Source organism: Stegodyphus dumicola, chromosome X2, assembly GCF_044657685.1.
Source record: "Stegodyphus dumicola isolate Sdum_Otavi_A_Nest chromosome X2, ASM4465768v1".
Taxonomy (NCBI): Eukaryota; Metazoa; Arthropoda; class Arachnida; order Araneae; family Eresidae; genus Stegodyphus; species Stegodyphus dumicola.
Genome location: NC_140781.1, coordinates 169,245,184 through 169,260,053, shown reverse-complemented (window position 1 = coordinate 169,260,053; position 14,870 = coordinate 169,245,184). Strand labels below are relative to the sequence as shown.

General features: G+C 32.7%; 1 protein-coding gene across 1 annotated transcript in view; it reads left to right on the top strand.

The window, feature by feature from the left end:
• Positions 1-14,870, top strand: part of LOC118191600 (adenylate cyclase type 1-like) — a 347,305-nt gene that overhangs the window by 315,977 nt on the left and 16,458 nt on the right. Inside the window, exons 15-20 of the mRNA XM_035362423.2 lie at positions 2,547-2,667; positions 2,752-2,871; positions 2,944-3,090; positions 3,214-3,312; positions 3,456-3,576; positions 14,417-14,541. Coding sequence (XP_035218314.1) covers positions 2,547-2,667; positions 2,752-2,871; positions 2,944-3,090; positions 3,214-3,312; positions 3,456-3,576; positions 14,417-14,541 — 733 coding nt within the window. The remainder of the gene's footprint in view (positions 1-2,546; positions 2,668-2,751; positions 2,872-2,943; positions 3,091-3,213; positions 3,313-3,455; positions 3,577-14,416; positions 14,542-14,870) is intronic.

The window sequence follows — 14,870 nt, the reverse complement described above, 5'->3', positions numbered from 1 at the left end:
ACAGAGACTCTGCTACTGAAACTTTGCGAAAATCTTGGCCTTTGAAGCGGTTACGAAAAGGTCCTGTCATTAGTCTAGGACTAACAAACATGCTTAGGAAATCTGAAGCAACGGGAAGATTGAGGACTCAGCCAGGAAGGGGACGAAAGTGAGTTGCAGTACAGGTAGTGAATGATGTAGCAACGCAAGGGTAAGAAGAGTCGACAAACTTTTGCGTTGCGGTTTGTTGCGCGAGTTGAGTTCCAGGATGAATGGCCATGTAACATTTTGTGGACCGACGAAGCCAACTTTCACCCAGAAGGTGTGGTTAACACGCACAATTGCCGTATTTGAGCTGCTACAAACTCGCATCATTTCCTACAAATTCCATTACACTCTTTGCATGTAACGGTATCGTGCGGCTCTACTGCAACCTTCATTGTGTGTCCGTTTGTTTTTTTTTTCTGAAGAGCAAACATGCACCTTCACCCGTCAACGACACGCTTCATTATTAGAGCAATCCGTTATTCCAACTCTTCAGGCAAGGCGATGTGATACAACCACAGTGTTTATGCAGGATGATTCTCCTCCGCACAGCGCCCGTTGTGTGAAAAAAAGTGCTTCGCTGCCATTTCGTTTGACGACAGAATCCTCAGCCGGCAATTTCCTACAGCTTGGCCTCCTAGAGCCCCCGACTTGAATCCTTGCGACTTTTAACTGTGGGGATACCTCAAGTTCATGGTCTACTGTTATCCCATCACATCTCTATCCGACCTTAAAGAAAGCATAGAACGCCATATGCGTAACATTCCCCAGTTCATGCTGCTTTCAACAGTCGAACATGATATTTCACGCTTCCAGATGTAGCAGCACATCATATCGAGCATGTTTTGTAAACTTTTGTAGATTATTGATATGTTGTCAATAAAGCTATGATACGCCACATAGGGGTGATTTTTGAAACTCATTGTTTTCCCCCCTCGATAAAATTCCCATCATTTCATTCTGCCATTACCCAATTTTCATGCAATTGCGCTGTATAGTTTTTACTACAGACTGCTCGCAAATTTCAAGTTTAATTGACATCCTGTACTTTGTTTCATTTGTGCTGTGATATTTAATGCTTCATTTAATATAGTATCCAAACAGCATTTTAATACAGCTTGAGCTGAGTAAAGGTGTATATTTGGAAATTGTAAGGTCAATTGCAGGTGTCTGCGATTGAAATAAATGATATCTGTGATTTCAAATCAACTTTTAATTTAGGTAATTATTTCTGATTACTTTGTTTCCAGTGAAGATACCAAATACTGTAGCAAATGCATCTGTCATTCTAAAAAATACTAAGAACTATAGTAATTATATGATAAATAACGCATTCCATTTCCCACCAACTCTGTACATGTGAAAATTATATTAAATTTGTAACAATAAAAAAAATCGTATTTCATAAATTGTATTTTTTCTCCATGAAATAATTTTAAGCATTTTGTGTATATTCATTTGAAGTAAGGGATTTTTTATTTCTTTTATTTTCTAGTTTTATTATCTTCAGCTATTTATTCTCCCCTCCTCTATCACTGACATATAATTAACAGCAGACATATATTACATATTTATATTTCTTTCTTGATAAAAATTTACATTTTTCTTAACACTGGAACTCTCTGTCACTTCATCATAGCCTCTTATCTTCTAACAGGAATTTAAGAACAAGAGGGATATACCTAAATTTTTAAACAGATTTAAAAAAAAAGTTTAAATAGAATTTTTCCATACATACATATTATCTTAAATATCTTTTTAAGAGCACATGAACAATCATATAGTAAATAACAACAATGATAATCTATATAAAATTAAATAATTAAAATCCATATTAGCACTAAAACTTTCTTTTGAAAACATTATTCAAACCATTTCTTCTAAGATTTACATTACTTGTTGTGTCAGTTAGAATCACCTCGAAGCTTAATCTGTTGCCGAAGAAAACGTTGATTAAATGATTGCAAATACATTTGTGAGTTAGTAGGGTAGTCAAATATTTTTTCAGTGTAGAAATTGAAGGGGAGTGGATTGCTAAATTTTTGACGTAAATAATAATGTAGCACTTCTGTAACTTAATCTTTCAGGCAACATGTTTTCAATCAGTATGAAAGCAAATTGCCGTGCTATATGTGTCTTACTATATCTTGCATCCAGAAGCAAGTAAACAATGCTTACGTAATGCAGATATAAATCTGCAAGATCTGTAAGTTAGGTTTTAGCATATTTGAAATAACTGCTGAATATAATGTGAAAGAAATAAAAACTTTGCAGCATGAGTTGGTGTAAAATAAATAAAAATTTGCCAACTTACATTGCTAATTTTTTTTTTTTTTTTTTTTTTAGTATTAAATTCGTTTGAGGGTTTTTAGCTGCATATAATGCTGTTTTAACTTTTAAATTTTAGCATAGCATGAATTGTTCTGGGTTCTAACCTTGCTTTTTATTGACCATCTAATTTCTCATTTGTTCATATCATATTAATCAATATAGGTATTAGAAATAAAATATTCTTCTTTTAGGTCAGTTGTTCATGAGCATGCCGTTGGATTGGTAGTTATTCTGTACTTTTTGTTAGCTGTGTTAATACATGGGCGACAAGTTGAATGGACTGCAAGATTAGATTTTCTTTGGAATCTTCAGGTTTTAACTACTTTCTTCATCATTTCTTTTTAAAATGTTTGATATTATATACATATATATATATATTTCATTTTTACTTTAAAGGCAAATGAAGAAAAACTGGAAATGCATGAATTGCAGAGTAGTAACAGAAGAATTCTGTTTAACTTGCTTCCTGCTCATGTAGCTGCACACTTCTTAGACAATCAATTCAAAAATAATATGGTGAGTTGTTTGTTTAACAGAAATGTGAATTAATTAAAAACTGCTATTTACATTCATTATTCAATTTTTTAGGAACTTTACAATCAGAGCTACTCAAAAGTTGGAGTTGTCTTTGCATCAATTCCTAATTTTCATGAATTTTACATGGAACTCGATGGAAATAATCAAGGAATGGAGTGCCTACGTCTGTTGAATGAAATAATTGCAGATTTTGATGAGGTTAATGATTAGTTTCTGTCTGTTTCACAAAATATTTATATTATTTTTAAAATATACAAATATTTACTTTGATAAACATTTCCAATATATTTTTTAATATTTATATCTATATGTAATTTTTAGTTGCTTGATGATGAGCGCTTCAAGGCTATTGATAAGATAAAAACAGTTGGAAGTACTTACATGGCTGCCATTGGCTTAATGCCTGAGTACAGAATAGCTGTACGTATGTTTTTAGTACATGTTTGATTTTTAACAAACTTTGAATAATCCTTTTTTGTAATATTTTTACGCATAGAGTTTTATTTTAGTTTTCATTTGTGCTATTCAATTTCATATAATCATATGAATTTTTTTACCATTAGGATGATAATCCAGCATCAGCTGTTGAATACATGAGCATCTTAGCTGAAATGGTGTTTGCTTTTAAGGACAAATTAGCAGATATCAATGAAAATTCCTACAATAATTTTTTCCTAAGAGTTGGTAAGATTTTTTTGCATTACCATCATGGGTTTTGGGGTTCTTTAGTGGTAACAAATTTATAATATTCGTTTTCAAAATCTTGAATTTGTATAGACCATACGGAGAAGAGGAAGTTTCTGTTGTCACGTGTAACTACTGCAAAGGAAAATTACAAAGTATTAATAAATGCAGTGATATGTTTTGTTGATGCAAAAGTTCCTGCTGTTTTTTGAAGTGAAAAGAACGAATAAAAGAAAATATTGAATACATATGTATTCATGTAAATGCCATCATCTGATAGTATGCCTTTTGTATTCTACATTGCTGTAGATCAATCTTTCATCGATAAAAATACATGAGTTTTTAATTTTTAAGAAAAATCTTGTAATGCTGTTTTCATATCTGGCACATCATCCAAGGTTTGAAGGGTGAAGAAACTTACCAACGACTGACAAACATGGTAATCCAATTTACAACCAAAGTCCAGTAGTTTTTTTCCCGAGTGACTGAAGTATCACAATATCTGGCATTATCATGTTGTATCACAACACGTTGCGACTGCCAAGCGCTGGCTTCTGACATACCAGTTTTTGCTTCAGTTTGTCCACTGCTGACATGCATATTAGCATTAATGGTTATATGGAAGAAAATTCTTGTCCCACATATCAGTGGCGGCTCGTTTGTTATTTAAAGGGAGGTTTACAAAACAAATTCGGAAAATTAAATATGCAAATACAACCTAACTTATAAGTTAAAATACATTTGCGTTTCCACAAGTTAAAGGGGAAAAGTTCCCAAAAATAATTAAAAAAAAAAATTGTAGTATTTTATTTCTTACAATGGAATGTAATACAACCATAACATTGCTCACAATATATCTTTGAGCGTTGATTACAAAATCGTCAAGTACAGTTTTTGTAAATTAAACTCATTTATCTATCTTTTTATGTCGCAAAAAAATTAATATCGTTTTCATTGAATTTAGGTGTGTTAGTTTTCATGTTTTTTTTCAACTGAGAGCATAACTAGAGCGCTTAGTCTGTTCTTGCTTATAGTGCTTCTCAAAACTTTTCTTAACACATTTTAGAGTTGAAAAGCATCTCTCAGTTTCAGCACTGGTCAATGGAATAGTAACAATACTTAGCAACATTTGTAGGTCTTTGAAAACGTACTCTATAAGTTGTTTTCTGTAATAAATTGTAGAAGGCTACTGCAGCAGTCATATTTCTGAAATCTGATCTTCTGCAAATTACTACTAGTTCAGCTTTAAGATGATCCTTATGTAATATGGAATAAACATCAGTTTTGGGGTCCAGAATATGAGCTGGAAGCTTTTTCTTGCACTCCTAGGATTCTGGAGCTTCAAGGAGAGAAACAGCAGAGAAATGAGGAATTAAACAAAATCTTTCTTTCATTTGATTCGTGATAAGATCACATGTACCTTTAGCTGCTATAGTTCTATTTATGTAAGTATTTCCTCTTTCTTCCTTTTTCCTGAAATTTCATATGATTTCGATATCTCATCTGTCACTGTGTACATTCTTTTACTTTTTTTCTCTAATGACTGCTGGAAAACGTATACTTGCTTTCTATTGTATTTAATTGTATAATACATCGACATGTAGCATAACACTGTGAAAACCTTTAAGCGGAAACACAAATTCTGAATCTTCTAACGCACGGCGAATAGACCTTGCTTCATTTATTCCTACAGCTTGTTTGGATGTTGACTATATTTTTTTCACGCATTCAATCAACTGTTTTCTATATTCATGCACTGTAATAATAGTTCCACTCATTTCCATCTAATAGCTGAACAATGAATATCCTTTTCCTAATAACTTCATCTAGAATAGCAATTCTTTCTGTAGACAGTTAATGAAAAAATTAGTAATATCATTCAGATTGGGAAAAAATGCTCGAAGTGCTTTCTTGCAGGTATGTTGAATAAAAACTTGAATGACCACTCATCACGCTTGCACTTTCGTAATTCTGCGATATTAATTTATCGGGTTTGTTTGCTACTTTTTCCAAATTTTCTTGAATGCATTCAGCTATAGATTTTGCGTTATGCACAAGGGGATTCATGAATTCCCAGAATCTCTCAACCACTGGTCCATTACTTGAAACGTATCGAAAAACAACAACCAGTTGGGAAGTGGATGGATGACACATCAGTAGTTTCGTATGCTGTTTTTGAAACAAAACTTGCTTTAGAGATCTAATTTTTTATGTGGTTCCTACAAACAGTAAGCATACAGTCTAATAAATCATTTCGAATATCTTTTGATCTTCATTAAAAAAAGTGGTCTTTATGAGACGGATCAAGTTCTACTGAGAAGTGGATAAGACCTCTGAAAACTCTCGGATTTAATGAATCCTCGCATTCGTCATGTCCTCAAAGTGCAAGCTAAAATACAGAGCAAAACAGAATGCAATCAATAATTTTTGTTAGAACATAACGGTTTTTGGCAACCTTCGAATTGTGTCTTCACATTTGAACGAAATGCACTGTTGAGTTGTTGGCGACTATCCCTCTTTCCTAACAAATTAAATTCTAAGATTGACATTAAATGTGATTGTGGGTATTCATGCTTTTTTATTTTCTGAGCTAAATGCCATAAATCAGCAATACCGTAACTCACCCAACTTGAATCACCATTCTATTTTGTAAACAGGAGACATGGAAACAAAACAACCTGTTACATTCTCACCCACTTATGTAAATTTCTCATAAGAATCAGGTTTGAATTCCATTTTCAAACCTAGTCTTACCTTTCTTACCCTGCGTAAAATTTGGCAAAGGTGCTTCCCTAAGTAATTCCATTTCATTCTTTCTTTCAAAAGACAATGTTGAAAACAGTAATTTCTTTAGTTCCAAAACACGATTTTACGAAGTGGCATCTTAGCTGTTTACATGAGTGACTAGTTCGAAAAAAACAAAAAAAAAAAAAAAAAAAATTATCGAAAAAGGGTAACAATAAAAATATAAAACGAAAATGAGAAAACGAATTAAATAACCGAATATAGCTAACCACAGAAGAATTCGTGGGATATAACTGCAAACAGTACGAGCTTCCGTGCACTGATGGTGTGCGAATGGAATGATATCAGCGGTATCTTTTCCTTCCCGCTCATCTGCTCACTTCTATCCCCCATAAAATTGTTTTCAAAGGCATTTCATCGGTCGCATGTGCGATCGATGAAAACCAAGTGCTCTGGTCTATAGTTACCTAAAATACGTTTTATTGGCTGAAAATTTCAATCACCATGGCTTTATGAACAATGTCAAATCTACTCGTAATTTAAATCTCCCAAAATAGGGTGAACTTTTGCATCAACTTTTTTTTTTTTTTTTTTTTAATATGTTATAAGTACTGAATAATTGTATATAAATCAGTTTTGGCAAGGAGAGAATGAGATCAAATCATCGGTTTATTGGCGAAAAAAGATTGTTAAAATAGTTAAGTTATCGAATTACAAAAAATGTTTTCTTATCAGAATTGCTACGTATAACAGGAATCATACTAGCACAATCAAAACAATTAGGTTATGACATGATGAAATAAGATCTCAAATGACAGATTTGTATGTTAATTAAAATTCAAAATATACCGTGCAAAATGCAAAACAGTGCATGATTAACAAATTGGGAACAATAGAATATGTGATAAAAGTTCTGTCGATGCTGGAAGAATTATAGATGATAATTGTAATATATATATTTCGTTTTCATCATTGTAGGTTTCGGCAGCAAAAATAGTGTTTAAAACAATGTATGAAATTCTTGATAACGAATTGCAATGGCCGATGATAAGACGTCAAAGTAAAGCAACGGCAATCGTAGGTATCTTGACGTCAGCTTTTCCAACATAATTCATCTATAAAAAGATCACCAAAATGTATTGATAGGATACCCCTAATACAAAAATAATCATAAGTTGTACCCAGTATAATGTAATATAATATATTATAGAGGCTTTAAAGTGCATGCTCAAGAAGATGAGCAGTTTTTTAATGTTCAGAGTTACCTTTCCTCCAAAGGCAGAGCGCTTTGCTTCCAATGTCATGGAGCGCATGCGCTTTAAAGCTGTTACATTTGAAGATCTGGGATTTTGACATGTGCATTGACAGGAATTTTTAGTTTGTGCAGCTTTAGTGATAAAGAAAATATTGTTATAAAATCATACAATAAAATTCCTAATAAACTTTCAACCTATATTTAACGAAATTTGTATTAAAATTAAAAAAAAGTGTGCAATAGGACAGAAATGAATTTTCGTTATTATTATTATTATTTATTTACTTATTTTTCCAAATGTGGCTAAAATTCTTTTTTTTTTTCCCAGTTTTTTTCTGTTAATTTTGGGAATGCAAAGATTCTTCGCTGTCATACGAGCTATACGTCTAATACGTCATACGAGCTAAATATACATAAAGTATATTTACATCAATACGAGCTCGTAATTGGCTCTTCGTCGATTAGAGTTCTTTTTTCGTCATTTTATTTTTCAATTCTTGAATCAGTTTTGCATTTTCTTGTCTTTCAACAAGTTTTTCCGATTTTTTGGCAAGCATATCAATCCCTGTTTTTAAAGTATCACAGGACTATAAGTGTCCTTTCTTGGGTAACAGAATATGACGTTGAACTAAAAATATATCTGAAGATATCATATCACACTTGGATTGTTCGTTCTGTACATGTCGTGTAATTTCATGATTTTTGACGTTTTCGACAGGTATATTTTCTTATTCTTTTTTAACCCTTTGACGCGCGCGATATTATTTTTATAATTTTTTTAACTAAAACTCTAGAAATTGAATATTATGATCCTAGAGACAAATAATATATGAATTAAAAATAATATCTACTCTTGCCCATTGTTTTGTGGGTGGTGGTCGCACTGTGAAACCACCGCGCGTCTAAGACTTTGAAACTTACCTAGGTAGTAGGAAAAAAAAAAAAACTTACCTTTTTCCGTGCGCGTTTCCAATAAATGACGAAATTTACGAATTTTTTAAGACAAATGCATGTAAGAATTGCATAATATATATATATTACATTATTTTACAAACTAAATCGTCAGAAAAAATTTATTTATGTAATTTTTCTATAGCAGTGAAAGTATTAAGTATCTACATAATAAGGACGTTTGGCTACACGGATTAAAAAACTCAGTAAAATAAGGATAAAAAAAAGACTCAGTGTTTTTTTTTTAATTTCAAAGAACAATTATTATTTGTGACACTGTTCAAAGCATGTTTTGTCTTTTTAGTACATGCATAGACCCGCATTGCATGTTTCGCACATGTATCTTTCATGATGTTTCTTCCTTGTGCTACAAAATGTACACTGATTGGATCTAAATTTCCCCGATTTATGTCCAGCGTTATTTAATTTCTTTTCATCTGGTACATGACATTTGTGGTTTTTTTATGTTAATGAGGGTGGGGGGCTTAGTCTTTTTGACTTTGGTACGGATCCTTCGTTTCCCATTCATACTTATTTTATTCGTATTTCGTCTCAAAATATTCAGAAAATATTTTTAATTTAAATAAAACTTTCTATTTTTAATTACAGCAAAGTATATTTACATCAAATTTAAACCACAGGAAATAATTTATAAAATCACAGTACTAGCTTGGGGAGCAAGTGTGTTGAGGTCAGAGAAAAGTCTCTGGAAAAGAAAGACCTTTTCACTGGGCAGGTGCGTGTATTGTTTAGTAATAAAATAACTCTGTGATTTCAAAACCCCTTATCTATATCTGGGTAAAAATAAACATTCCTATTTGAGAAGCAAGCGAACGCCATTATAAAGAGCAGTGGTTTCAAGGCGCGACCACTAAGCCAATAGAGAATTGTGACACAATGCTCTAGTGGGGTAGTGGTCGCGCCCTGAAACCACAAAGCAAATGCCATACATATAGAGGGTTTTTTATATATATGCAGTTTAATTATTGCTATTTTTTATTGTTTATGATAGAAATCATGATGTGCGATGAATAACTTTTGAAATTTAAAGTTGTTTATATTAATAAAAGTAAGTTATTTTGTCTCATTGAAAACAAATTTTAAAAGGCATCCGATTTGAAGTACTAAGACCTAAAACATGTATGATTCTGTAGTCATTTTGTGTTATTTAGAGATCAAAGATCAGTAATCAATTTATTTTCACTCATAAATTTCCGAAGAAAGAGGAGAAAAAAAAAATCAAAAATTGGTGCTTTCAGGGCGCGACCACCGCGCGTCAAAGGGTTAAAGCTTAATGAGACTTTCTGCCTTTGACGGAACTCATAAACTGGATTATTTTAGAAATAGTTTGCTGAAGAATAGTATGTTTTCCTTTGCTGTTTACTGGTGCTTTCCCATCAACATCCATAGCTTATCTTATGTCTTATGTTTTGAACTCTTTTTTTTTTTTTTTTTTTGTAATGCCGTGATAGGAAGCGAGATAATGATTTTGTGTTTATAACTCCAAAGTTCAGTAAAAGCTTTGAAAATTCTTTTTTTTAAATACTATCACAAATCGAAGAAAAACATTTAAAATGCTTGCATTTGCAGATATGTTCTAACTCACATGTGATTGCTCTTAAATTTTCATAACATCGCAGATTCTTCCTGTTTTCATCCTCTTCGTGGCAGAAAACTCGGCCTGCACTGTCGCCTGTCTGTCGGAGCCTGCACTGAAATCTTCATTTTCCATGTTCATAAGCGCTGCTGAAGAACTGATGGACAAAATCAATAGGCCATAGTTAGAAAAGAGAAGAACGAACTTGAATAGCCCGATAAACGAAGTTGGACATAAATGTTTCTTCTCTCTTGGCGTGTGAACAAAAATTTCTTTTTCCCGGTATGCAAACTCTCTCCTTGGTTAGAGTTATGAACGTGAATACTTTTTCTTCTGAAGCGATTCATAGTAAAAGCTATTCCTATTGCCTACTAGATGGCTTTATTACTTCAATTTTCGCAAAAAATGGACATAAATGGTTTTACCCCTGGGTCTTCATTGATGATGTGGAGCTTCCTAGACGTTGTGAAACCAGACACAGCGACCAATGAGAGAACCTTGCTCTCACGTGATACGCAATCATACAACTCGCAAGTGATTGTGAGCCTACTTCTTTGGTGCACCCCAAAATACGCCTTTGCTTATCCCATTGGATACGCGCGCCCCATTTTGGAGACCACTATCTATGGAGTCGCTATCGGAGTGAACATATTGGTATCTCGGAGAATGGGTAAATGGCAAATGATGCCACAGATCACTCAAAATACATTATCTAGTTGAAAGCTTTGTAAGCCGGCCAGAAGAGCAATTTCGAGAAAAATTATTCTCAAAGTTATCTTTGTGCAAAATGACCAGCTGTCTTAGTTCCACTAACTTCCGTACACTGAAGGGTTGGTTATGTTTTCCCAAAGATCATCTGAATTCTATTTTAAAATAATATCGTAGCATGCTTTTTTTACCAATGGATCGCAATCTAGTTTGCTCATAAATCTTCTATTACTACTTTACGCCAACTAAACGTCCTCAAAATTAGGGTGCCGGCATGCCAACAAATTGAGACCTACAAAGTGCACGGAACCTGAAACACGGGGTAATTAGGCTTTGGAAGAAGCCGGCTGAATTGTATTTTCATGTTTTTCATTATGTAACCTAAATTCGGGCTATTTTCCCTTACAAAGGACTCCAAGAATCCTACATCTTAGGTGAAAAGCCGTTGCGTGCTTTACGATCATAAATGGATCTAAATCCAATCTGAACTATTTGACCCTTTATCTTCGTTGAAGGGCAGATACTATTTGGTTGGGAAAGGTATTTACAAAACTATCAACTCCACAGATTTTTATTTCTTTTTACCTTTCCTTAAAATGTTTATCACTAACAATAGCAGGGTTAATCTCTCTCGAAAAGAGAAATTCACCTTGAGACCAGAGACACTGTTTTCATCTTTCAGATATCCTGAACATTTTATGCACAAAATATACTCGTTGGCTATAAAATGTGCTTACCAAGATGTGGTCGTCGAATCTTAACGAAACTTAGCACGCAGATATGAAAATGTTAGAAATACTGCGTGACTGCGCGTTGCGTAATGCCATCAGAGGGCCATAAACTTCGTTCTCCCTGGCGCATAAAAATGCTACGCAAAGGCATTTTGCCTGAACTTCATCTGTTGCAGAGGGACGCTTTTTCACCAAGGATACCGTTACACTGCTTCGAAGACAAATGATCAGCTATCACAGTTCGAGAGGGGAAGAAATATCGGGATGGTGGAAGCCTGGTGTTCCGTTCGGCGAATAGCCTTTACTGATTTTACTGTGAGGAGCTTTTGGGACCAGTGGACAGAGAGGGCTCGAGTATGTAAAGGCCAAGATCAAGACTTTATTGGCAGACCAGTAAAGAGGCCTTCACAACACCCCACACGCACATACAGCAAAAACTGCATCGAAATCCGCTATCCGGATATGGCCGGTACTGACAATACAGGCCTCTGTGTTTGTCCATACTCTCACGAAAGGGCTGAAGGACACTTGGTATCGTGACCGTTCGTTACGTTTGCTGCCAATGACACTCACTGACCGGATTGTCGTATTCCTTGAAGTTGGTCTGAAGATGAAACTGTTCTATAAATGAACACTCAGATATTTAGGGAAGAAAATCTTGTGTTTTACCATACATGTTTTGGAGAACAAACATTTAAATGCATGCTTTTTAAGTAGTGAAATCCTTTAATTATAATGCGTCAGAATAATTCAAAATGTGCGGAAGTAGTTAAACTGAAGAATGTTACTTTTATTTTACATTTCATTTAGTGAAAATTTTAAATTCTTAAATTAAAATGATTAAAAATCTATTAAAATATTCTTAAATTTAAATTGCTGGTAATGTCATGCAGAGGAAAGTAGGAAGAAATAAATATAGCACATCCAACATTTCTTATCATTGCTTTAAAGTTCATTTTATTTATTTATTTTTATGATTTTTCGTTCTTTATTAAGTTGATATTTTCTTAATACATTTTGATGTTTTATATTCTTGATTTTTGGTACTTATCTTGGTTTATTATAATTAAAAGTCCGAAAGCTAGGGTATCTATTTCAAGAAAAGATTACAAAATGAGAGAGAGAATCATAGTTTAAAAAAAAATTGGTAAAAGTAGCCTTTAATATATAGATAAATAAATTTAATAACCTAGTTATGTTAAGTAAACGTTTTCATAGCTTGTATATTGATTACAAGTACCAAAAACTTTCACTTTGTTTTTCAGCAATGTTTCTTTTTTTTTTCTGGCGCCATATTTTGTTCTCCCATATTGGATTTACTTTTGGCTATTTTTTAAAACCTAAATTGAAATTTAATTTTTTTAATTTTTAAAAATTTACTTTTCTTCTTAAAAATTTACTTCCTGTCTTTTACTTTTCACTTTTGTATTTTTATTATTTCCAAATTTATAGAGCTTAAGCAATTTTGCCTTTTCTGTAACTTTGATTTTTCTGTTTGTCTTATTCTTAGTAATTTGTGCACTCTATCCCTTTGGTACTCTAAGTCATAATTTTTTTAATTAAAGCAATCTTCCTCTAATTTCAAAATTTTGATTTATTGACTTTCTTATATATATATATATATATCAATTCGAGCCAAATTGCAGCAGATTAAATCTTGGTGTTTATCTTTACAATTTCATATAAATATATTATAGTGTTGCGAGGCCCCAACTTGTCAGCAACAGTGGTAGTGACTGCTATGAACTGTAAATTACACAAACTCGTAAGAAGGGTTTAAATCCCTTTTTATTCCACTTTAGAAATAACAGCTGCGTTCACTTGACGCTCACAAACTACGCCGACCCGGCGGTTTAACAAAACAGAAATGTGAAACTAAAAATAAATGACAGGATGAATAAATAACGAGATCACTACCTACGAGGCTCTAAAATCGTAACTAACTTAACCGCGTTCTAAGATACAGCTGAGATTCAGCAAGCTTACTGATTAAACAGTTGAAGATTCAATGAACTGTCGAAATAGGCACACAGGCCGAAACGCGCGGTTCTTAAATTTCTACCTAGCAACCTTTACGCTCGCGATTCAAGAAGCACACATACAAACTCGTTTCCCTTCTATTTAAACTCAACTTACTTCTGCTAAAATTTGAATATACTGCGCGTTCTACTACAATTTACATAATCTGGCATTGGCAATTCTAGGGGAAAGTAAAGGCTTGACAGGAAAGATAGCTTAAAATAAATGTTAGTTAAAATAAATATAAACCCTACAATATTCACATTTAATTGCTTTTCTTTTAAATTTATGAAAGAATTTCTTTGCAATTCTTCCAGAAATAATTCAGAAACTTGGCTTTATTTATAATTCTTTTGGCAGCTCTTGACAAAGACGAAGGAATTTTCAACTGTTATTTATTATTCTATATTTAATGATTATTGTTTTATTTTTGCATTAATTTACTTTTTTGTTTCCCAGGTTTTTGCTTCAGTTGTTTTTAGTTTATTGATTAAATAGTTTACTACTTATGATTGATATTTGGCCTACTTATTTTATCTTCTTTAGGTGAAAATCTGTTTATTATCTTCTGGCTTAAATATTTCAAAATTGGGAACAAGTGTCTAAAAAATCATTCTTTAAATGTGAATTAAGTATTGTTATTGTAATATGTTTATGTTTATTTTTTTAATTACTGTCAATTTAGTTAATTGCATATAGGCAATCAATGTTATTAAACGAAAACAATAATTTGTGTAATAAATTGAGTTAAAAATTTATTTTGTAATCATGTTCAAAATGAAATACATCCAGATATAATATCCAGATTCTGTAACATGCAAATTAATTTTGTAGGTTTGAATATTGGGCCTGTTGTTGCTGGGGTGATTGGAGCAAGTAAACCTCAGTATGATATTTGGGGTAATACAGTGAATGTTGCCAGTCGAATGGACAGTACAGGACTTCCAAATCATATTCAGGTGATCATAAGACTATTCAGATTGCTCAACTAATTTTATTTCTTTCATTTCTCTTGACTGACTGTAAATAAACACATGCATTAATTTGACAATCATTAAAATACCTGAGCAGTTTGCTATTTTCAGATTTTGTATTTTATTTCGTTTAATTTTGCTGCTATAAACAAACATTCAGGTTTCCCAAAATGTTACATGTATTTAAGAACTTTTTTACGTACATATATTTTATATAGGACTTTAAAATTCTTTAAAGTTAGTTAAAATACCATTTCTTTGCATTATTGCTATCGTTTTCATGTCTTTTAAAAATAACTGGATATGATAAACTA